Here is a 24,951-nt window from a genome sequence, read left to right as displayed (position 1 = left end):
TATTGCTAAGCTTGCTTGCTACTTGCTAGCACCTTTGATTCTTCATATTTTAGGTTATCGAACCCAATTTATAGCCTGAAATAATGGAATACCGAATAGTGTAACTTTACTGTAGGGTTAAAGGCAAAACTTACCTTAGAACACACAAAAGTGTGCCTGTCGAATCCTTGAGGGGTTCAGCTGAGAGTGAGGACGTCCACAAAGTTTTATCCACAGGCGACACTTGTCAGGGTTTAATTTTGGTTTGGGGAAGGGGAAAAAACGCACACCCCCCTCCAACCTCTCTGGGAAACAAGTATCAGTGTTACAAGTACCCCAGGCACAACGTTTAACCATAACTATTTTATAGTCCACAAAAACCAGTGTCGAAAAGTACGCCTGCACTAGAGTCAATGGAGCGCTGTCATGAAAGTGTCGGACCCCTGTCGGAGCCTGCTCTTGGCTGCGCTGTGATTGGCCAGTCTGCGTTCTAGGGTGTGGCTTAGCGAAAGGCGAATTGAGCATGAATTTTACACACCTGAAGAGGAGAAGGGAAAACCCCCCCGAAGCAAACAACAACTGGAAGAAGCTGCAGCAAAAGTCTGGAAAAGCTTCACAAAAGAAGAACGCAATAGTTTGATGATGCCGATGGGTCGCAGGCTTGATACAGTTATTGCAAGCAAGGTAAATTTCTGCCAAATATTAAGCGTTACTCACTTTCATTTATTTAAATACTCTCTGCTCCAATACTTTTGCTCCCCTAAGGATTGGCTGGTCTGATACCAAAGGTGCTACGTTCTAAGTAGTTTAACACATCTTGGTGTAAATACCAGGAAATAAAAGCTGAAGTTCTTAACTCTTGTCCCGTTTTTATCTTTTTAATCTCAAGCCCAAATGTATTCAGCATATTGCAAAAACAAAGGAATTGGCCTTGCTATTTCAATGCTTTTGGAGTGGACTGTATGTATATATACTCTCACTGAGCACTTTATTACACCTACTTATTCATGCAAGTATCTAATCAGTCAATTGTGTGGCAGCAGTACAATGCATACAATCATGGGTCAGGAGCTTCAGTTAATGTTCATATCAACCATCAGAATGGGGTCTTTGACCGTGGAGTGATTGTTGGTGGCAGACAGGGTGGTTGAGTATCTCAGAAACCGCTGATCTCCTGGGATTTTCATACACAGTTTGCAAAGAATGTTGCAAAAAAACAAGCAAATCCAGTGGGCAGCAGTTCTGTAGACAGAAACACCTTGTTAATGAGAGCTGTCAGGAGAATGGCCAGACTGGTCAAAGCTGACAGGAAGGTGACAGTAACGCAAATAAGCACACATTAAAACAGTGGTATGCAGTAGAAGTCTAAAACATAAGTCTAGTAAATACCTAATAAACTGCTCACCGAGTGTATATATATATATCCAAAATTGAAAATATATTGTGATTTATATTTCACCCAGCCCTAGTATATGGATTTATGTCAGAAATAGACCCCCTGCACCTTGTGTTGGAAGGAGGGAAGTTATGCATCACCCAATGTCAGGCACCAGAACACTGAACCCAAGAGCGAGACCACAGGAGTTAATGTCAAAGTCTTTTAATCAGATCAGACAGGCAAGGGTTGAGAACCCACAAACCGTAGTAATGCAGATCAGGCAGTTTGTAAATTTCAGGCAATGGTCAGTTATCCGGGCAAACAGAAACCAGAGATAATCCATAGAGTGGTCTTGGTCACTGGGGAATGGTCAAAAACACAATTGCAGTCCAAACAGAAATGAGTCTATGGGTCAAAACAGAACAGACAGGAAATCCAAAAAGCAATAGTCGAAAACAAAACCGGTCACACGGGAGATCAGGCAGAAATAAATAGAGAGTCTGGCAAACACACATGACAATCTGGCAACAAACTACACAAACAGAGGGGTTTTTATACACATGTAATGAGAGGGAATGACCATCAGGTGTGTGAAACAATCAGGAAGTGGGTGGCAGGTGAAACGAATAATGGAATGAATGAACTGACAGACAGACTACGGTGTGCTCAGAGGGTAAAAATAAACTAGAACGCTAAAGACTTAGACAAAACAGATAACAGAAAACACAGAACCCGACAACCAAATCAGAAACTAAAGATTTACACTCGGTAAGATTTTTGTGTTAAAACATTGTTACGAGACCATTGTAAATCCCTTGCTATCATTGAAAAGGGCTGATGACATGTTGACTCACCCTCTGCTTGTGTTTATAGTTCTTAAATTCTGGTTTCAAAATATGCAGTTAATGAGCGTGTTTGTTGCTGCAATTCCTCTCTTGACCATTACAAGTCAGAAATGACCTATTGTACCTTTATCACTTGCGTGAGCACCCATTAGCCTCCCTTTCAGTTGCAATTGGATCCTGGGATAGCTCATCCATCAGTATTTTAATAGGTTAGAATGGGACCAAAGTCACTTTTTGATACTACAGTAATTTTGTGTCATTTAGCGTTTTGCTTCTGTGAATGCCGCCGGCCAGAAAAAAATACTTCAAGATATCATCTGTATTTGGGGAAAAAATATAATCTGTTTTTTATGTACAAAAAACGTTGCTGTTTTTTAGCTGGGGAAATATTGGTTGTAACACCTCTTGATTTATAATGATTGTCATCGCTATCTAAGTCGCACCTTTCATGAAATTCCTGGTTGACTTCACAACTACCACCAGGTGGCAAATGTGAGCACTCTACTCCAGAGCTGTTGTGAGAGCCCATGACCCACGGTACCAGTTGTTCTGCTAGAAAAAAAAAATCTGTAAACGTAACGGACGGGGTGAAAAAATACATTACCGGCCACCGTCTGGTGGTACGCTGGCAGCTGTACAAGCTGGAAACAGTACCAGTGTGCACCATGTAATTGCCAGTGAATGCAGTTGTCGTACTGCACAGTGCATAGTGACAGCATTATGACCTAGACACACTGTTGTGTAGAGTCGTTTTTTTTCAAATTTTTTTTATTATATAGTACATTTATGGGTAAAAATGTTGTGGAGACTGGGCCACAAACTAACACGGGGCATGTTGAAACATGGGGATTTTTCATAGTTGCATTTGAGCAGGAATGATGGCTTGTATTATAGCAACACACTTATCGTGCGTGAGTGGCAGGGTGATTTGAAAACTTCATCAAGAGTTTTTAACAAAGCAGCATGAAAATATTTTTTCACCAAAGTATTTTTTGATTAACTGCAAATATATGTAATTTAAATCACTGTCTTCTGGGCTATAAAGCAGTATAGTTTAGTGGTCGACTGATAAGGGTTTTTTAATGCCCGATGCTGATACCGATGCTGAGAGAGCAGGGTGGCCGATGGCCGATATAATGCCGATATTTCGATTATTACGTTTTTTTTGCACCTAATAACATACGTTTAATCATAACAAATGACACAAAACATTTTAGCACTCAAGTAATTACAGCCATCTGTCATGAATAAAATTGAAAACAATATGCGAGGAGGTGGCATGGATGGTGCAGTGGTTAGCACTGCTGCCTCACAGCAAGGAGGTCCTGGGTTTGAATCCCCGTCGGCCGGGGCCTCTCTGTGCGGAGTTTGCATGTTCTCCCCGTGTTTGCGTGGGTTTCCTCCGGGTACTCCGGTTTCCTCCCACAGTCCAAAGACATTGGAGTGTCTAAATTTCCCGTAGGTATGAGTGTGTGAGTGAATGGTGTATGTGTGCCCTGTGATGGACTGGCGACCTCTCCAGGGTGTATTCCTGCCTTTCGCCCAATGTATGCTGGGATAGGCTCCAGCCCCCCTGCGACCTTGTTCGGGATAAGAGGGTTAGGATAATGAATGAATGAATGAACAATATGCAAGGTCAATATTCTGATTAAAAACCAAGAAATCCCCCTATCCCATGCAAGTAATTCCACTATCCCATGCACATTACAATCTAATATAAATGGTTATCTTATCCAGTAACAACTAGGATTTGATGACATTTTCATGAACTGAACTTACAAGTACACAAATACACAAAATCACAGTCTGTATTTGGGTTAAGAACTAAGAAATGTCATGTATAATTCCCTCTATGTTACAATCTAATGTACATTATTTTATCTTATATTTTATTTTAACCGGTTGTATTAGATGTCAGTGGCGTACTGTGCGAACTAGGGTATTCATTACCTTTCAATGTAAGTTTCTGTTTACTTTGCCTGATTAACTATCAAACAATTGAGTCGCTAATTAAATAAGCTGAAATAAGGCCTTTTTTAATGTGATATACTTTACACACTGTCTGAGTGACTTTTAAACTTGCATACTTCTAGCGTTCCATTGAATGATAGGACTCCGATGGCACCGAGAACAGCACCACGACAATTAAGTGTTCCATTTGAGAATTATTAGTATTCTAACACACTTAACATTTAGTTCTTGTAAGTTTTACCACCATTGGTGGTATAGCTTCTCCACCAAAGTGGAGAAACTATGTTTTCAATGTATTTCTAAATGTATTCTTGAGTGAACTGTTTGGAATCCAGCCGATCGATAGTGTGTTAATTGAGGAGAAACTCTTTCAGTAACAATAACAGCTAACATTACTTTGCAACTTTTAATTATTCGACTTATTGGCTACATATAATAAGCATTTTATAGCTTGGCTATGATACTAAGAATGGTCAATTAAATACATTAAGCTTTGAAAGTTTGGAAAAGGCTACAGTCTTACCAATTTTTCTCCGGCACATGCAAACAAATTGCACTTTCTTCAACATAATAGAAATTAGACAATCGGCTACACAATTTACTGAGGCAGTTTGAATCGCATTTTTAATCAAGAAAACTGCTCATGTCTGGAAAACACACATTTGTGGGAGGGGACAAGTAGCCTATGTTTGGATTTGAGGTTTCATAGGTAATCGTTTTGTCCTCTGTCAGTACAAAGCCTAAAAGGGATTTAACATGGCACATGCAATACTTTGAATCTCACTAGTCCCAAGAAAAAAACGAAAAAAAAACAAAACTTCAAGACATTCTTATTGCATGCAGGAAACTCACCCCTTGTTTCATTATCCTCACTCCACCCCTGACAGAATCAAAGGTGTTAATAGCTGAAGTACTAATGTGTCTGGCCCACTATTCAGTGATTTTTACTGGGAGGGAATGTGATACCGTGGTGTCCACTGATAATATTGGGGTCAAAACTGAGGTGGGACACTGCCGTGGGTCCCTTGAACAAGTTGGCTTCAGCTGATGCATGCCCCTTTAAGAAAAAAAAGCATACCCTGACCAGAGCTTTAAGTTTGAGAGGGTTTATTTATATTATAAATATTTTTCATCCAGTTAGAAGATACATGTTTTTGCTGTAAATATCGACCATCGGTACAGTTTTAGCACATTCCTGCCGATTACTGTTCAGTCGAAAACTGAGGGAGTTAAACTGTTCCAAACAGTTCAGGGCAAGTTTAAACTGCTCTGGGGTACATTGAAACGGCGTATAAAATGTTGGAAAAGCCTTGTGAATCCAACATTTCTTACCGTTAACATTTTTCATCTGACAATTGTCTTGTAGAAATTGTCTATGTCCAGCTGTGGCGGCCTTTTTTGTTTGAATTAAATGCGAGATGTCGCAATGAGCTTCACGATTGCTGAGATAGAATGGCAAAGTCATTTGGTTACTGTACCAGTTGGCTACATCTTTTAATTCTCCCAGAAGCTTAATTATTTGTATGGCTGCATGTTGGTCACAGAAGTTGCTTTTCTCTTTTTTGACTGTCCCTTTAATTTGCAGTTTCTTTTCCGCGATTGTTTTGGTGGATAACTAATCAAAACAAACAGACGCTCTTTCTGCGATGGACAAAGGTGATTAAAAGCAGCATATCATTGCATTTAGCCTTCTTATTTTTTTACTAGGGTCAAGACTGACTTTTTTAAACTTCAGATACCGTCACTATGGTTGAGCATGTTATTTCAGTCTCTTCCCACTGCTTTGCATGAGATCTTGGTTCATAGATGCTTTTGTAAATATTTTCTGTGACAAACACCCAGCCTTAATTATTGCAAAAGCCTAGATCTGTGTCTCTGTCTTGCATCTTGATTTACACCAGCTCTGTAGAGGCGGAAAACTTCATGCACAATTCGACCCTCGTTAATTGCGTGAACTTTAGTTAATTCAATGGAATACATAATAAGCCATACTTATATCTCCACCTTTTATTTGCGCAATCCACCCTTAACTGTATATGCATTAAGGACAGAATCTTGCGATGACTCGAGTAGATCACACGCATACTGTGGTTCTAGCCCCGTGCGCCACTTTGATTCAGAGAACGCATTTTTCCTGTGCAGAATGTGTCATAAGTGTGCCTGAAAATCATTGCAAAAGGCTTAGTATATCTGGCCCTGAATACTTTTATTTCAATACATTTACTCTTATGTTTCAGTGTTTTTAATTTAGTAATCTCATTTTCTGAAAACTTCAGGTGCCAAAATGATTGGCACCCCAACCACTTATTGTAATTAAAACCAAAAATTGGCAATACAATTTTACTTCAATTCAGTTTATCTCAGTCTAATGAACTATATTGTGTCATTGCATTCACTATAAAAGTGAGGTAACAAGAATGCAAAATCCCTTTGTCAACCATCAGCATGGGAAAAGCCAAAGAATTACACTGATCGTAATAGATGATCACAAGTCAGGCAATGGGTACAAAAAAAATACATAAACAGTTAAAAACACCACTTACCATGGGCAGTAATGAAAAGGAGTAAAACATATTGAATGGTTGCAAACTTGCCAGGAAGAGGATGCAAGTGCAGAGTATCCTCACAAGGCAAGGAAGATGGTGCGGGAAGCCGTAAGTAACCCAAGGATTGCAGTTTAAGAAGGCAGAGATTGGTTGTGTCTTGGGGAAACCAAGTCTAAAAAAATTATCAAATGGCACCTCCATACCAGCAAACTCTTTGGAAGGGTGGCATGAAGACAGCCCTTACTGAACACAATAAATGAAATCAAGAGTTTTTCAAACCTCATTGGAATTATGACTGGAAGAGTTATATGGTCAGATGAAACCAAAATGAAATGCTGTAGCGATACACACCATCAACATGTTTCGTGGCAACATGGCTCAGGCAGTAAGAGCAGTCGTCTGGCAGTCGGAGGGTTGCCGGTTCAATCCCCCGCCTGGGCTGTGTCGAAGTATCCCTGAGCAAGACACCTAACCCCCCAAATGCTCCCGTCGGTGTGTGAGTGTATGTATGAATGGGTGAATGGAGAAGCATCAATTGTACAGCGCTTTGGATAAAGGCGCTATATAAATGCCTGCCATTTACCATTTGGTGGCAAAATGGAATGGAATGCAAGGAGAAGCACTTCATACCTACTGTTATATATGGTGGTGGTCACTGATGTTTTGTGCCAGTGGTCCAGGGGCACTATTTAAGGCACAATAAATAAAAAAAAATACCTGGATATCTTGGCAGAAAATCTGGTTGACTCTGCTAGGAAGCTGAGTCTTGGTCATAGGTAGATTGTCCAGCAGGACAATGACTCTAACATACATCAAAATCTACTCAGAAAGTAAATGTAAAGTAAAAACAACAACCATGTTCTGCCATCTCAGTCTCCAGACTGACTTAAATCCCATGAAAAACATGTGATCTGAACTGAAGAGGGGGGTATCACAAGGATGATTCTGAAAAGTAATGGTCAAAAATCCCTCCAAATCCGTTCTCTAAGATTATCACAAATTATAGGAAAAGACTGAAGGCTGATATCTTTACCAGGGGTGTTTTTCTGGGAAATATCTTTGGTTGATTTCATAATAAAGTGCTTGACTTTACACTTGTTGGAAAATAACATTTACAGTAAATCCTCAAATTGTGTCCGGGATTCTATTTGAAGCCGGGCCTCGGATAATAGCCGGGGGCGTGATCGATTCGGACAAATAAAGGCCGGCCCCCAAATACAAGCTGGGGTAATATTGCCTACGAGTAGGGCTATCAGTCCATGAGCACTAGAAGACATTGTTTTGATTTAACTCAATGAAATAAAAGAGCTCTTCTTAATATTTTGTATTGTTGGTTGGTTTAATACTGTTGCCAATGAAAAGTCGTTGTCCTACACCATGGGTCTCCAACACGTTGCTCTTAAGCTACCAGTCGCTTGCCGCCCCCTTCTGAGTAGCTTGCCAAAGGCTGAAGCAGTATACATTTAAACACAATTGTTGCCGCGAGGCATTCCAGCCTACAAATTTAATAAAAAGTAAATCAGGCAAAATAAAAAATTAACTCAATTTAGGCTACTTGGCTCCGCAATAAGGTTTCCATGTATTTACAGCCCAGCGCACGTTCAATGAATGAATGAAAGCGACTGCCTTGGCTCGCAATAAACAGACGGGTGGAAATCCTGACACTCTTTCAACTACATAAAACTTAACAGTGAACCATCAAATACCCCCCAGTGCCCATCAGTCCCAACATTTAGCAATAGAATCAAACAGTCCAAAAGTAAATTAAATCCCAAAGCAAAGCGAAAAACTTTTGATAGCCTTCCGGTAAGCTGCTCCAAACGAAAGGCTTGTCTCTCAAAAAAACTTGCTGTTATCTACGCTAATTTGTTATTGTTCATGAAGGTGTGTCTGGCAAGTTGTTATTTTATGGATTCTGGACTTGCATGTGATTTATTGTGTTTGAGAATATTTGCAATAAACTAAGTCTGTTAAGACTGACACTATGACTTACAAACGGTGTTCCTGATTAGTCTACACTAATTGATTTCTGAACGGTTACAGGAAGTGTTGAACAGTGTTGGCCCACTTTAAGTGTAGCCTTTTACTTTATTTCTAAGAATAAAATTCCACAACAGAAGCCTAATAAGAAATAAAGGCCTGCCTCGAATACAAGCCTGCCCCAAATAAAGGCCTGTGCTTTGTGCAGCCTAAGTAAATAAAAGCAACAATTTGAGGATTTACGGTTTGTCAATAACTATAATTTTTTAGCTTACAGCGCTTTTGTGCATATTTATCAAGGGTGCCAATAATTCTGGAGACCACTGTACATATTTATTCGTTCTTCCAGGGTTGCCAGCACATTCATTTTAGTGCACGAGCAAATCTGGGCCAAGGTGAGCTTCCTGGTTCTGGAACAGTTGTTGGTTAAACTACCTGCTACGTCGAAGAAGGAAGCGGCAAGTGGGAATTGAAATATAACTTTCTAGACGGCTTCAGATCATGTGCCTAAAACTGACGGGAGCTCCGATGTCCCTCGGGGAGCAAAAGAAAAAAGAACATACAGAGCGTCTGATTGGCCCAACCTCTCTCTCAACAAAATGACGGCCATGTTATGCCTCAACAGATCAGACACTAGCAGGCCACCGGTGGGTCACATCGGAGGGGATAGTGACATATTTGTTATAATGTTTAATGTGGTTTAATTTGGCTTCTCTGTTTAACGTGGCCTTGTGGCTCCTTCAATGTGTTTGATGTTCGGTCTGGATCTGCCTAAAGTCTGATTAGATGGTGCTGAATATGATCCAAGGCGACATGACTAATGTTTAGATCTTTTATCTCTGAACGGTGTGTCTTAGGCCTAGTTTAGGATACAGATGTAGCAGGCCAGCATGCGTTAGATCATTCCCTGGAGAGAAGGGGAGAGGTAGAGACAGAGAAAGAGAACAAGAGAGGCCTTTTTCTATGCTTTAATTCTCCCCCAGCCTGAGACTCTGTGTAAAGGGCATCGTCATGAATCACTATGAGAACTTCGACTTGACCAGGCAAAATTGCCAAGAGGCATTTAAGCATTAAAAAAACAAACCCTAATACAAACACAAGGAAAGATTCACTGCGGTACACGAGGTCGATGTTGAATTATTTAGCGTTGCCGTCTTCACAGTCATCACCTGTAGGTTGTAGATTCCCCAGGCTGCAGCGTCAGAAGGTAATCTTACCTATCACAAGAGATTGTGGATCCAATAAACAGTTGTCTTTAGTATTGATTTACAAATTCGATGAAAGTGTTCATTTTTTATTGTTACAAAGTTTGGTAACTTCATTTCAGAGAACTCTCAAAAGTTTGTGTAGGACAAGGACAGTATATAATATTCATGTATTGTGTATGAATTAGCTACTAATGATTTTTTGAAAAGTATTATTTTTTGTTCATATTTGCAAGTTCATTATTTTTGCTTTATTTTTGGCTGGTACGAGTCAAAATTAACAACCTCAATGAGCAAAAACATTGTTTAGATTTACATAAACTTCCTAAATCATTGGAATGCCGGTAAAAGCGCAAAGCATGTTTGCTTTCATCCAACACATGAGGAGATATGTATATCTCTAATTAAAATTTCAATTTAGATGGATTTTATTTCAAAGTTTTTCATTAAAAGGAGGCTACACGTGCTTACGCTGTAGAACTGAGTTGTTGATATGGGCTGTGAACATGGAACATCTGCAGATTTGAAGTAATTAAAAATTAATCACTCACTGTGCCGGGACTTTAATTGGTTTGGAATGGAGCTGAAAGCGGGAAGTTCAGTTCAGAGACACACAAAAAAACAGGCTCTGGAATTTAAATAGCCATTTAAAAGGCCTCTTAACCTTTTACATCTTTTTTTTAAGGAAAAACCACCAATCCACCCCATCTCACCAATAATAAAGCACCGTGAGATCCGTAATGCCATTTTTAATACATTACTATGTGCTGCTGCAATCTTTAGCACACAATACAACAGGATGTGATGTAAGTCTGCTGAAACGAGTGTAACATTTGCTGTTCTGCCTAAACTAACATTTAAAATGTACTTGATTTCATCTAATATGCTAAAAAACCAGGGCTTTCTTTGCCTCCGGCTTGTAAAGGGGTCAGTGATTTTCTATTTAGTATTTTTTATTATCGTAATGGATAACAGAAGGAGTAAAATAAGACAAGTACGGCTAATAAACTGCCGACTTGCCCTAGGCAAATGAGGAAGTCGATAGTTCCCTGCCTTCGAGCCGCTTGTCTATGAGTGGCCTGATAATTTTGGAAACAAATATGCCTAATTGAGGGTCCAAATGGCCTGCTCTCATCAGGCTGGCATGCAGACTCTTTGGGCCTGAGTGATTAATGGAGCCTGTTTCTCTCTCATTTCCAGTTACTCTGCTAGACTCCATGTCCGCCCTGGGAGATCTGGGCTGGGAGGCATACCCTGCTGAAGGGGTGAGTACCCGCCTGCTTTTACTGTTAGAGACGCACATAGACAGACATGTGCAGGCACGCATGCACACACACACACACACACACATGCACACGCATGCACACGCATACACACACACACGCATGCACACACACACATGCACATGCACACAAACACACACACACGCATGCACACAAACACAAGCACATACAGGTACACACACAAAAATATCTCACACAAACACAAGCACATACACGCACACACACATAAATTGAAACGCGCACTATTTATATTACACACTTTAACTATTACAAGCACACACAAAGGAGGTGCATGATATTTCATAGACATTCTCTCCTCTGTACTTTAGTTTTTCATACAGTTGCACCAGGTGAAATACGTAAGTCCGACACACTGACACATCTGCCGGGCGCGCTCACTAGGCGTTAGTGCAGGCGGCTGTTTTACAGACGAGCAGGAACAGGGAGTCCGGGCCATAGAAAGAGCACAGCGTGAGTTTCTCCAGCTGTCAGCCGCTTTATGAAGAAGAGAAGGTGATGGATGCCTTCATCTTCTTAATGCCTCACCAGCAGTGACTTAGAAAATAATCAACTTAATAAAACCCCCATGCCGGGCCTCCAGGAAAATCAATCTTAAAGTTTGAGGGGGGTAGGGGGGAGGGGCGCCTAAATGATTCAACAGCAGAAGAACGGCAGGGAGATCACCAATCACCAGCATCACCGCTCACCCGTGGTCGACAGAACCAGCGGGAGGAACAAGGGGATTCAGAGCGGCTGCGTTCGGATTTGAATTTTTTTTTTTTTGTGAGCTTGTTTCACAGGTGATGTTATGCTTTTCCAAATTTTGAGAAGAAACTGTCATGTTCATCGCTGTAAATATTTACAACTTTCACATTGATCACACCTCCCAAGACCGTGGAGGTGAAAACAATAAAGAACGGAGAAGGTGGTTATATGGTGATTTGTTTTTTTTGAGAATTTGCGAAATTGTGAAGAAGCTCTTTTGTACATTGCAGTAGGTAAATCCATTACTTGTGTTCATCATGCTAGCCAAAGCTACAAACACCACACCACACCACATAAAAAGAAAATTAAAATAGTAATTTTGTATGTGGGGCAGACTGCTCTACAAATGTTATTATTAGACTAAGCAGGGGACAATCCCGCCTAGAGCAATGTGGGGTTAAGGGCCTTGCTCAAGTTGCCCAACAGCATCTTTTTTTGGCTTGAACCACCAACCTTCCGGGTCCCAGTCATGTACCTTGGCCACTAGCTTACAGGCCCCCCCTGTATAGCTTGAGCTATCACTGTGTTTTGTGCGTGCGTACCCACTGGACATGTCGTTGTGGTCACAGTCCATGGAGATGGCATTGTTTCTCTGCGTTAGATTCCCAGCTCAGACCCCCAGTGCATGCCCTCACCTGCAAGCCGGCGACCGATTAGTGAGACTACAGACCACAGCTGGAGATCTGGAGAAAGTGCTCCATTTCAAATGCTTCCTGACTCATGGTGGAAAATGTCTTCTGTCTTGCTGACAAAAAAATGAACTGACAGCAACCTTCCACAGCTAAAGCTGGATAATGCAGGCATATGCACTTTTCAGCAAGTCTTTCCGGTCATTTTTTAACCACCATTTCCTAACCCCCCCCCCCCCCCACGAAGAACTGTTCTTTCTCATGAGGGACTAAGCATGTAAGCCCAAAAAACAGAGAACTGGAGGGAGAAAAAAAAAAAACCCTTCCTGCAGAGAGCTAATTGAAAGGTCCACCTCAGAGTCTTGCATTTCATACAAGGGGATTACAGCGTTTGACCTCTGACCCCTGATCTGTAGACAGTGTAATTGGCGGAGAAATGGAAAGTGAAGGTAGGGTGGGGGAAGTGAATTCCCCCCCCAAAGCCTCTGTTTAGCTCTGCTGGATATTTTCCTTGAGTGGGTCAACGGTCTGCTCTGCCTTAACCCCGAGAGGGACAAGCCAGACGGAGCTGGTACAGAACCAGATGTTGAAGGTTTTGGAGGTGATCCAACCAGGCCATTTGGTGTTGCGGCTGGGGAGATAGGGGGAGCTGGGAGATAGAGACTTGAGCAGCAAGCGTGGGCTGAACAATGTGGAAAAAATAGATTTAGCCTACATTTCAGCTGAAAGGAGGTGTTCTTTGGCATTTCAGACTAATTACTGCTTAAGTGTCTCTAACCACGGCTGATTGCGGGGGTGGGGGTGGGGGGTGGGGTGGGGATTAAGCTTAGCCAATGAAGGTCGTTGCTGAAACGCTGTACATGCTCCGTTTCAAAGCAGTCAGATCTCCCAAAATGTGATGTCTGCGTTGAGCAAGGGTCTCGCGGGTGAATAGTTCTGATCGGTTCCCAGCCAAAGCCCTAATTAGAGATCAAACCTTGTGGCCCCAGTGTCAGAGGCCTTGATGGAGAGGGGCTAAGCTCACCACACTCTCCCAACAATGGCTACAACTGGCCCTGGGTTTGTGGGAGAGCTCCGCTTTCATTAGAAAAGTGACAAATGGCTCAATTAACAAATAAATATATAATTGCATACATGCGGTCCTTGAATTCTCTCATTTTTAAGCTTGGGATATTGCATTTTTGGTCCCTCGGTCACTCTATCTCTGTTGATTGGTTTGGCAGGATTTCGCTGACAGTTATGTTCCATGCATTCATGTCCCGGGTCAACAACATCTTGGCCCTATTTTGTCTTATTTCTTTTTTTGGACAATAGAAAGGCATTGCCCTGCAAGTCACGGACCGACTTCCCCTCCCTGGTGATGTCACTATGCTGATAAACCACTCCCCGGCAGACTGGAACTGTAACTCAACTTGCCACTCAGACAAATAAATCGGCTCAAGAAAACTATTATTACTTTATTATAGCGATTGGATAAACGTAGAGCGAGTGGTTCCAGTTCATCCAAATGAAGTCCTTCAGCAGCGAAGCTCTGTAAGAGGCTGTTTGAATGACAGATGAATCACTCAAGCCTGTTTAGTGGACAAAATGCTTAACATAATGGATTAAAGTTGTGTGGGATTATTTGTATGCCAAGTATAATTTTTGTCAAGACTGCAGCAGGCCCCACCACCCCCCCCAGCCATTGACTCCCTTTTACCCATAATGTATGCATTATGCAGTAGTCAAGGCCTGTTAGCATCTGTTCTATGGGAAATGACAAGGAAAGATTTCAGCAGGGGAGCTCCACCGCCCCGGACTCATATGACTGTGTGTGGAGACATGTGCAGATGGTTGAGAGTGTACTAGGGTGTGTGCACTTGCTGCTTGGTAGCTTGTAAGAAGGCTGAGATGGGTTAACGGAAAGGCTTAGCTCTGATACTCTTAACATTTTTTATGTCCCGTATCAGAATCTCAGAAGCGAATCTTTTGCTTTTTCTGGCAAGAAGATATTTGAGGAATGGCAGGAGTCTGATTTGGTTTTCCTTGAGTGAAATAGTGGGAACTAACTTATTCTGTTATATTCTCCTTCCTTAAACGGCATTCATTAAAACATTTTCTGCGTGACAATGTGAACTGCTATGTGAGTAACAGCAATGAAGAATGGTAGGTAAAGGTCAGAGCAGTGCTGAATGATCTCCATGACTTTGACTGTCTGCAAAGTGATTATTATGTAATGTAATGACATAGAGGAAAAGTGCACACATACTCACATGGGTGAGCATGTATGCACACATGCGTACGCAAGCACACACACACACACATGCATACCCATTCCAGTACAGACTGAACTAGGCTGTGGTGAAAGATGATTCCCAGCAATATTTTTTTTTCTGTTGAAATAAACATTCTAATATACTGCCTAACTTGAGTTTGTATCGAATATCCAACTAAACCTGCCTTTATACATACATATGAAATCCAATTCCCCCAAAGAACAGAAGCTGCAGTTATACTGCATATGCATGCTGATGGAGAATAGGGCTTTAAATACTCATGGTTTTTTTAGAGACCTGGAAAAAAAAAACAGCTGACATACATAGACGTATGCACACATGCACTTACTTACACATATTAGCCATGCATATACACAACATAGTTGGCACACACTCAAACACCCTGCCATGCACACAGAATTACTACAACACACGCATCCATGCACATATGCAGGCATGCACACAAGCAGGCACACACACACATTTTTATGTCCCTGCTACATTTGTAGTCCCCATCACATGAGTGTGCTAGCAGGTCTTTTTTTCCCCCTCCTGCAAGATATAAAAACAAGTGCACACACACACACACGCACGCATCTGACCCCAGGAAAAGCATTTGTCCTGATTGTAATTCTCATTCTCGTCTCTCATTTCTTACCGTCCTCTCTGACCTACCTCCGGCGGTCCCACAGTGGGAGGAGATCAGCGTGATGGACGAGAGGAACACGCCCATGCGGACCTACCAGGTGTGCAACGTGATGGAGGCCAATCAGAACAACTGGCTGCGGACCAGCCACATCCCACGCGACGGCGCCCAGCGCGTCTACATCGAGATCAAGTTCACCCTCCGCGACTGCAACAGCCTTCCCGGGGTGCCGGGCACCTGCAAGGAGACCTTCAACATGTACTACTACGAGTCCAACAACGGCAACCTGTGGTTCATCAAGGAGAGCCAGTACGTGAAGATCGACACCATCGCAGCCGACGAGAGCTTCACGCAGGTGGACGTGGGCGACCGGGTGATGAAGCTCAACACGGAGGTGCGGGACATCAGCAACCTGAGCAAGAAGGGCTTCTACCTGGCCTTCCAGGACGTGGGCGCCTGCATCGCGCTGGTGTCGGTGCGCATCTTCTACAAGAAGTGCCCGCTGACGGTGCTGAACCTGGCGCGCTTCCCCGACACGGTAACAGGCGGGGACTCGGCCCTGGTGGAGGTGCGCGGCTCCTGCGTCAACGACTCGGAGGAGTTTGAGGCCCCGCGCATGTACTGCAGCGCCGACGGCGGCTGGCTGGTGCCCATCGGCCGCTGCGTCTGCCAGGCAGGCTTCGGAGAGCACGAGGGACGCTGCCAGCGTGAGTAGGCCCCACTCGTCTCCTGTCCGTCCTCCCGTCGAGGAGGTCGAGGCGACCGAAACCGGCACCGCTTTCGCCCAGTCGTGAAGCATTTGTGAAGCGTTTCCGCTCGTGTGAAACCGTTGACTCGGGTGTTACTTTCTGAGGTTGTTGTCGTCCCGCTGGTTTATTTGACCGTCTTTGGTTTTTGTCTTTCTCTGCGCAAACCAAAAACATTGTTAGGATAACTGCCGCGGTTTGATTAATCGGCATGTGTGCGTATGGGTGTGAAGTGAAAACGATGCGGTTGTTAGTCTTGCGGAGTGGCCTCGCTGTTGTGGAATGAGAAATTGGGGCCCCCTGTGGACTGGCTAGAGACGGATGGAGGTAGATTGGTAGTGACAGTGAGATGGTTCTTGATGGCTGTATTACCGACAGTGACCGTGTATCGTTGTATCGCCTCTGCTGTTTCTCCTTCAGTGTAACCTGTTGAATTGTATATAGACTGGCTTAGAACCACCGTAACACACTAAGACTCACTTATGTCGTTTACATGATCTTGTGTGTGTTGAAGCGTTCATTGCTGCTAATATGAGATTAGGATGATATTAAGCATGTTAAGCATGACACTAGTTCTGTTTATTCATTTCTGGAGTGCATAGATTTGAGTGCAGGATGTTTGGATGCACTGAACTTGTGTGCCTGAGCATCCATATCTGCTTGTGTGTGTGTCTGTGTGTTCATGTGAGCCTAAACATGTATGTGTGCTAGTGTGTGTCTGTGTCTGCAAACTAGAAAAAAAGGTCTTCTTTAGGATTGATAATTAACTGTCAGCCCATGCATAGTTGTGCTGTTAAATATCAGAGCGCTGGCATTACAGAGATTTCAGCGTCACAGTCATTATATGGTCTTGTCTTACAACAAGGCAGAGTAATTAGTGGAGCTTAGTATCAGTCACTGCACCGCAGCTATGATTGAAAACAATCTCGTTGTTTTTGGAGGAGTAAAGCCATCCCCCGCAAAAGCACGAGAACTGCATCGGCCTAGCCTGTCCTCAGTCTTTATCTGTCTGATTAGCTGGATTTCAGTCTCCTGCTGCACCCACCAATACAGACACGCACAGATAAATGGAGAGAATGTGCCGGAAAAGAATAACAAAGATTCACTCAGCAGAGGAGGAGGCCAAGGATATGCTTAGACGTACGTCCTTTTGAAGCTTCATCAGAGCATTTCCTCTCACCTGCCGCCTGGCGGGCCTTACAGTGGCACACGGCTGGCGGAAACCAAGCTCTGAAAAACAAACGATGTAAAGAATTCACAAACGCCTCAGAGTGAAAAGCGGAGGGTGGTTCGCCTTCATCAAGCTGTAAGCTTGCGCTATTATGGGAAGGAGAGGTGCGTGGAAAGTGCTGCGCTTGTTCGTCACCAAACCTCAGCAGGTGTGGCTGAAAAAGGCAAGCAGGTGCCTCGCAGCTGCCAAATGGACACCATTTTGGCTCTCTCCTGCTGTTGACTGTAGGTGGAGAGAGAAATGTGTGGAAGAGGTGATTGTGGTGAGCGAGTCGGTTCTTTGGGACAGCTTCCATTTTCCTATTGCTTTCTTGTTGATTGTGTCTCCAAAGAATTTGGTTGAATGCAGGCGAGTGGCTTGTAGCAGCAAAGATAGAAGATTGTTTAATGCATAGAACAATGACAGATATTTACATTTACACTACTATCCTTGACTAAAATGCAATTTTAGAGAATTGTGAGTAAGAAACCTTGTGAAACCTGCATATCGAGTACCATCTACTGTATTCTGTAGACTGCTGTGTGATGCAGCATTTCTTTTTTAACGTGTTATATGCCAAATTCTGGGTGAAATTATCTTATCTAATCTATTCACTTTTGTTACACATGAAGGGCCAATTAATGGAATTCAAGCTAATTGGGCTGAATCAAGCTAATTGAGCTGAATCAGGTTCACCTAGCTATCTAGCCAGCTAGCTAGCTACATGAACCGCTTTGTTGTTTGAATTTGGAAGCTTGAGGAATCTGCCAAGGTAGACAAGCTTCATGTGAGTGGTTGTTTTTGAAGTTATTGAGCAAAAATCCATTGCTGGTGTGTGAAAATCCTATCTCAACTTTCCTATTTTCAAAAAAAAAAAGAAAAAAGATCCAGATGGAACTTATTTTCTACCTCTCCAGGCGAGACATTTTTAAAGCATTCAATCCAATTCCAAGTAATGTGTTGCTTCACCATGTACTTTTTTCTGTGGCATTCTTAAAGGAATCCTTATTGTTTCACTGGTTATTGCTATTTTATGGTTAATCAATGAAAAGTTGCATCACTAGTTCTGATTTATTACAGGTGTGGTAAACGGCAATATCTTCGAAACTACTGAATTATTCAAATGAAATTAAGACAGTGCTCATGCTGTAGGTGCATCAGAAGGTATTGCAGGAGGGAGATTTCTGGCACTGGCTTTTGAACATGGGGATTTTACGAATCGTATTACATGGAAACAGATGTTCATATTTGGAAATACATGATTGATTGTTTGTCAGGAGTGGTATTTGTAGGGGGGGCGGGGGGGGGTTGATCTTGGCAAAGAGGACTAACCAATCTGACCATTTACGAATTGATCTAGAGACACACTGACCGACAGTAAACGTAGCAGATATGAGATGTTCTATTTGGTTTCTCACTCTTTTCCCAGTCACTGATACAAACTAAAAATGTTCTTGGGGCCTGTTGCATTTATTTGGGGCCCAATGCAGTGACGCCTCATTATCAGAGAAGGTTTTCAGCCTGTAGAGCTTCCATCGCCTCATTGCTCATCAGCGCCTCCTCTGGTCTGTGGGCCTCCCGCGGTCTGCACATTTCCTTTACATTACATTACACTTATTAACTGATGCTTTTATCCAAAGCGACAGATATGGCTAAGCAGGGGACAGTCCCCCTTGGAGCAATGTGTGGTTAAGGGCCTTGCTCAAGGGCCCAACAGCTGATCTTATCATGGCTACAGAGGGGCATGAACAACCAACCTTCCGGGTCCCAGTCACGCTCCTTAGCCAGTGGGCTATAGGCTGCCGCTAGGCTATTCGTGCAGTCCTATGGTGAATTACCGGTGCGGCTTCTTCGCTCAGCGCTACAGCCGTGCTCACAGAATGCAAGTTGTTGCCGGCGAAAAGGCCCACGGGGCCCGCAGCCTGACGCCATTCCGGCTCTTGGCTCATGCTTTTCTGATTTCTAATGGGATCGGAGGGCTCGTTATGCAACGACCCTGAACGCAGCGCCTGAACTCTGAGCTCCCGATCGGCATATCGTTCAATTTGGTTATGGGTAGCCATGGTGACAGCCTGATTAAAAAAAGATAAATAAAAGGTGCAAAATTTTATGTTGGCAGCGGCTGCAGCGTTGAAAGGGGAACGGGAATAAAAAGCTTTTTCCCAGAATTAATTTTTTGGCGTCCTGTTATTGTTTGGCCATGTCATTGCACAAGTTGAATTATTATCCAGCTTTCAAAAATAAAAAAAGACCCAAGGAACATCAAACAATAAACGAGACAGTTAATTACAACTCAATTTAAAAAGAAAGAGAAAAAAAGAGTCTTATACTGTTGTTGCAATTTGGCTTCCCTAGAGATAGATAAATCCCATTTTTGAAGCCTAGGGCTAGACTGCTCCAAAAAAGCTTTCCGTAAACAAAGGGTTGCAGCCCTTGTTGCAGAGAGAGGTAGACAGCGTGCATAATTTCCATTGTGAATTCTCCCTGCTGTAATGGATTTGAATTTTGGTGTTTCTGCTTTTCTGTACTTTTTTATGCGGTAGGTGCTAATGGACTCATTAATTCATCCCACTTCCTCTCTGAAAGGACTGCTGCTTATAATAATGGACATTTTTCCTGCTTTTTGTTTTAGTTTTTTTCTTTCCTGATTCTGCTGCAGTGGCTTCCTGAGAAATGTGCTACATGGACTTTTGATGGCCTCTTTGACCTTTCGGGAAAAAGGTGTCACTTTGTTGAAATATTAAAGGACCTGTTTTGGCCTGGAGTGTAATCAAGCCTTAATTAAACCGGGGGCATTCATCGTCCGTAGTCATCCTGTAACTGTTCTTATCTTTTTTTCCTTGGAATTTTTTTTTTTTTCAGGGTGTCATATTATTTATCTACAAAAAAGTAGCTTTTTTATTATAACATACACAACTGTAGCAATAGTAACAAATGCTTGAAATAAAAAGCAGCCAGCAATCGCTGCTACAAAGAAATACCCTACGAGTAAAATGCATTGCTAGGCTGGTGCATTTTATCAATGTATATCCTTTTTATCAGAATGTTGTTAAAAACAGAGCTACTAAAATAACGAAACGGGGTTGCCGCGGGTCCGTTTTTATTTCTTTAATGCCTGTTTTGGTACGATGTTATGCATTGCGAGGTTTGAGTCATTGAGTTACCGTAACAGGAGAAGGAGCACTCGGCATCAACTGTTTTGACAGGGGCCTTCAAACATCTGTTCGCAAGGAGGGGAATCTCGATCGCAGCACGTTCCAGAATCTGTATACAGTGTCGCGCTTTGTTACTCCCAACATTTGGCAATATGTTTAAAATGCTTAGACCCATACACATCACAGCTACGTTAAGGTTGACAGTTACCATCCAGAATTGTTGAAAAAAATCACAGAAAGCACTAAAACCAGGGGAAAGTTTGGAAATGGGAAAAATGGAGAAAGTCACAGAACTGCCAAAAAGTAGCAAAATCATGGAATCCATGACACCCAGCTTCCCTCTGGTTGAGTGTAGTAGCCATAGCTAGTTCTGGTAGGTTGTCTGAGCTGGAAACTGGTCACCCTGCTACCAGCTGTTTCAAAACTTCAGTTTTCAATTTCAGTTTTTTTTCAACAGGGGGTGTACGCCTTATCTTATCCAAAAAGGGTTTCATTAATCAAGACCTTGATAAGTAGAATCAGATGTCTTAGCGCTGGGATAAACACCCACAGCGTGCACCCACACCGACCCCATTCGGATAAGATTGGACACCCCCTGCTCTAGAGCCGTGAGATGAATGGCCTGTTCTCACCATTATGTACTATGTTCTTACGTGTGTCACATCGTAACGGCATGAGGCCCTAGTTTGGTGGGACATTGGCTAATCCCACCCAACAAGCTGATGAAATATTAATGACGTTGTGCACAATGGCTTTGTGGCAGATCCTTTGTAAAGTGGATTGCGTGGCTTGACTGGATAACTCAATTTGGCTAAGAGTCGCTTTCACGGGGGGTGGGGGTGAGGGTGGGGGGGTGCAAGGGAGACATGGAAGAGCAAATTACGAGCCATGCCAGTCCAGACCACCAGTAAGCCTCCATTACAGAGGGACCCCGAGGGACCCGATAATAAAATACTGTTGGTCCATAAAGACGAAGGCAGTCCAGACGGCAAGGAGAGATATGGAGCCCAATCCAATCTCGTCTGAAAGAGGAAAACAGCAATCCTGGCTACAAAAGACCAATTCATCTGAACAGACAAGTCTTTGGTCGTCGACTTCAAGACAAGTCCGATAGCGAGTTCCTTCGTAGGTGAACCGCACAGTCGTGAAAAACATAGCTAGGTCATAACAAACGAAACAAAGAAACTTTGGGGTGGTTTCTTCATGAAAGGAAGTCTTACTGCATTTGCTTTTTAAACATCTGGAGATCCCTGTGAATTACATATGGCAGGTTCGGTAAATGACCCTGTCTGAAATATAATAGTCTCGCCATGGGGAGGGCTCACCACCACTGCCAGAGTGCTGTATCCATCAGCTTGAAGTTTCCAGTAGCAAAAGGAATTACTCATATGAACTTACATTTCTTAAAAGAAAATGCATTCCTATTATTTTTCATTCATCTTTACTTAGCATCTTTCTGAGTATAAATACATAGATATCAATGTATAATACGTATATAGCACTATGCAATACAATACATAATACAATATAACTGTCGTAGTTTTCACTTGAATTTACAGTATATTTTTTGTATATTCTTACCAAATATTAGAATATGAAGTTTCCAAGGGTTCTGATTTTCCACACAGTTTACGATCTCAAAATATTGAATTCATTTAATGCCTTCTTTAAAAATGATTTAGCTGACTGTGAGTAAAATGTTTCACAGTGTTACTTTTGTTCTTCGTTGGTATGGGATAACAGCCATTTGGTGGCAGAATTTTCACACATAGAGACGTATTTACTCATCCAGTTAAACTGGGGGTGGTTGGGTGATTAGTCTCCAACTACGGAACTTTTGAGAGCTGGTTTTGCAAATTGGCCGGGACATTGGGGGTACAGCCTTCCTTTGTGCTGGGGGATTAATGATCACAGTGATAGAGGGCCTGATGTTAAGGCCGTAATGAATTATGACTGCGGAGGAGTGGATCTAGTGCTGTCCCTGACGCTGGGTCGCGTGGGTCAGCGCATTGTTTGGGCTGATAAACACATTTAATTGTACCTGCTCTCTCTCGCTCTCCCTCTCTCGCTGTCTGTCTCTCACTGTCTTTCTCTCTCTCCTTCCCTCTCTCTCCCTCATTCACAGCAGAATCCGTGCATCAGATAGGGCTGTTATTGCTTTCTAGAGCCATTGTGCAGCACACTGCCACAGCTGGAGGGCCACTCTTATCAGCCTCTGTGCTCTCAGAGAGAGCGTTTCTGATGAGCTGTGAGGAAGAGTGTGTGTGTGTTTGTGTGTGCGCGTGTGGGTGCAGCATGCAAATCCTAGTTGTGTCTGTGTGCATGTATGTGTAGCATGTATGTTGGCAAATGCTAGTTGCGCGCATACATGCGTGTGTGTGTGTATATGCATGTGATAGCATACATGTTTGCATTTGTGATTGTGTATTTCCGTGTCTGCTACACTGTGTGTCAACAGATTATGCGTGAATTTTATAATTTTATGTAAGTGCATGTGTGTGTCTGTATGTGTGTGCCTGTATGCGTGTGTCTGTATGTATGTGTGTGTGTGTGTGTGTGTGTGTGTGTGTGTGTGTGTGTGTGTGGCTCAGGACCCCATCGTTAGATGGACACAGTCATGGGGCTGAGCCGTCTGCGTCCCTCTCTCTTGGGAGACCCAGGTTGTGGCAGATAAGACCTGTCTTTCACAGAACCGATAACCTTTGATTTGCACATTAACCTCTGCTCTGATGTGACAGAGCTACCGCTCTGTTGAGGGAGAAAAAGAGCTGCTTTCGTTCTACAAAGAAAAAGAAATCTGAGATTCAGCTAAAGCGCATCCCGATAGATTGCGTCACATTGTTCAATTGATCCTCACAATGTCTGTTACCATTTTTGAATAGCATCCTATTTCCTCCTGTCATAGCATTCATTTATCTCAGAGGCATATGTGTGAATGGAAGGCGGACCTGGATGACCCAGATTAATGTACGCTTACACAATTACACTCGCACACACCCAAACACTCGAATACAAATACGTACAAATTCACATACACCGTACGTATACCGTGTCTGAATATTCACACGCCACACACATACAGAGTGTGTGTGCATTAATGAGCGTGCGCGCACACACTCTCAGACTGCTTGGCAGTCTTAACGTCGCTCGCCTCCCTCCCCCATCTTGGATTTGTGAGCCTGAAATTTCCCGCTGCTCAGATCCGTCCCCCCAAAGAGTCGCAGCGCACCGTCTATTCTGTCCTCGTCTGTCACAACCAATTACCGCCGTCGCACGGAGAGGGGTTCTGCCGAGAAACCTGACAGCCCCCACCGTCTCTGTCCCGCGACCCTCTCCCTCCCCGCACTCTTACCATCTCTTTTACTGCTCCCCTTTTTCTTCCCTCCCTCCCTCTCTTTCTCTCTCTCTGCCCATTTCTCAATCCCACACTCTCTCCCATCACCGATTCTCTCGCGTTCTCTCCCTCTCTGTCTCTTTCTCTACGCCGCGCTTCTTTTTCCTCTCCCTTGTGGGCTCTCTCTCTCTATTTTTCTTTCTTTTTCACTCTGCTGCTCCAGTTCTCTTGTTCCCTCTTTCCCTCCCTCCTGCTCCTGTTTCTTCTTTTCAGTTTCGGCCTTGCTCCCGAGTACATCTCCTCACCCTACCCCCCCACTCCCCCCTCTCCCATATGGAAGGTATGGAAAGGCTTTTATTTTTGGAAGAAGCCATTTTATGTGGTGGATTTCTCCCCATTGTGACGTGCGCCACAGCATCAGGGCAGAAACCTCTGGAGGGCTGTCGATATTCTGGGTGCACCTCTGACACGACTGTTCCTTTCATCCAGCAGTGGGTACCCAGAGGCCCCTCGGGCTTAAACCGGCAGCCTCTCGCCACTGTGCAAAGTGTTCGCGCTCCCCCCCTTCCCCCCCAAAACCGTCCGACGGGCTACGCTGAACTGAAGCACATCTCAAAATCCTCTCTCGACGGATGGAATTTTCTCAGGCGGGGCGGGGGGGGGGGGGGAGGGTAGGGGAGGGGGGGGTTGCGGAGTTTGCCACGCTGAACGACAGAAGCGCCGAGCCACGCCGGCCACGATGAAAGCCTGTTAGACACGCCACCTGTTTTATACAGAGAGAAAAGCGGATTCCTCAGTCTCCAGCCCCATTTATCTATCTCTCCGTGTCCCGGACAGCGCTCGCAAAATGTCTTCCCATTTTTCACCAGAGAAACTGGGTTGCGGGGATTGCCAGCTTTCAACTGAGCACTACGGCAACCTTTTTTTTTCTTTTTTTTTTTTGTGCGCCGCTGATCATGTGCAATCATAACCTCTCACGTTGCGAGGAAACTGCTGTGGGGGTTTGCGTACCGGGCTCAGTTGC

The 24,951-nt window shown here is 43.4% G+C and overlaps 1 protein-coding gene across 1 annotated transcript in view; it reads left to right on the top strand.

Moving 5' to 3' along the window:
- LOC133125831 (ephrin type-A receptor 3-like) overlaps window positions 1–24,951 on the top strand; it is a 149,368-nt gene that overhangs the window by 15,463 nt on the left and 108,954 nt on the right. The window contains exons 2-3 of the mRNA XM_061237500.1: window positions 11,105–11,169; window positions 15,529–16,189. Coding sequence (XP_061093484.1) covers window positions 11,105–11,169; window positions 15,529–16,189 — 726 coding nt within the window. The remainder of the gene's footprint in view (window positions 1–11,104; window positions 11,170–15,528; window positions 16,190–24,951) is intronic.

The sequence above is a fragment of the Conger conger genome, chromosome 4 (assembly GCF_963514075.1).
Source record: "Conger conger chromosome 4, fConCon1.1, whole genome shotgun sequence".
Lineage (NCBI taxonomy): Eukaryota > Metazoa > Chordata > Actinopteri > Anguilliformes > Congridae > Conger > Conger conger.
The sequence above is the reverse complement of the archived record's forward strand: the minus strand, read 5'-3'. Positions and strand labels throughout refer to the sequence as shown.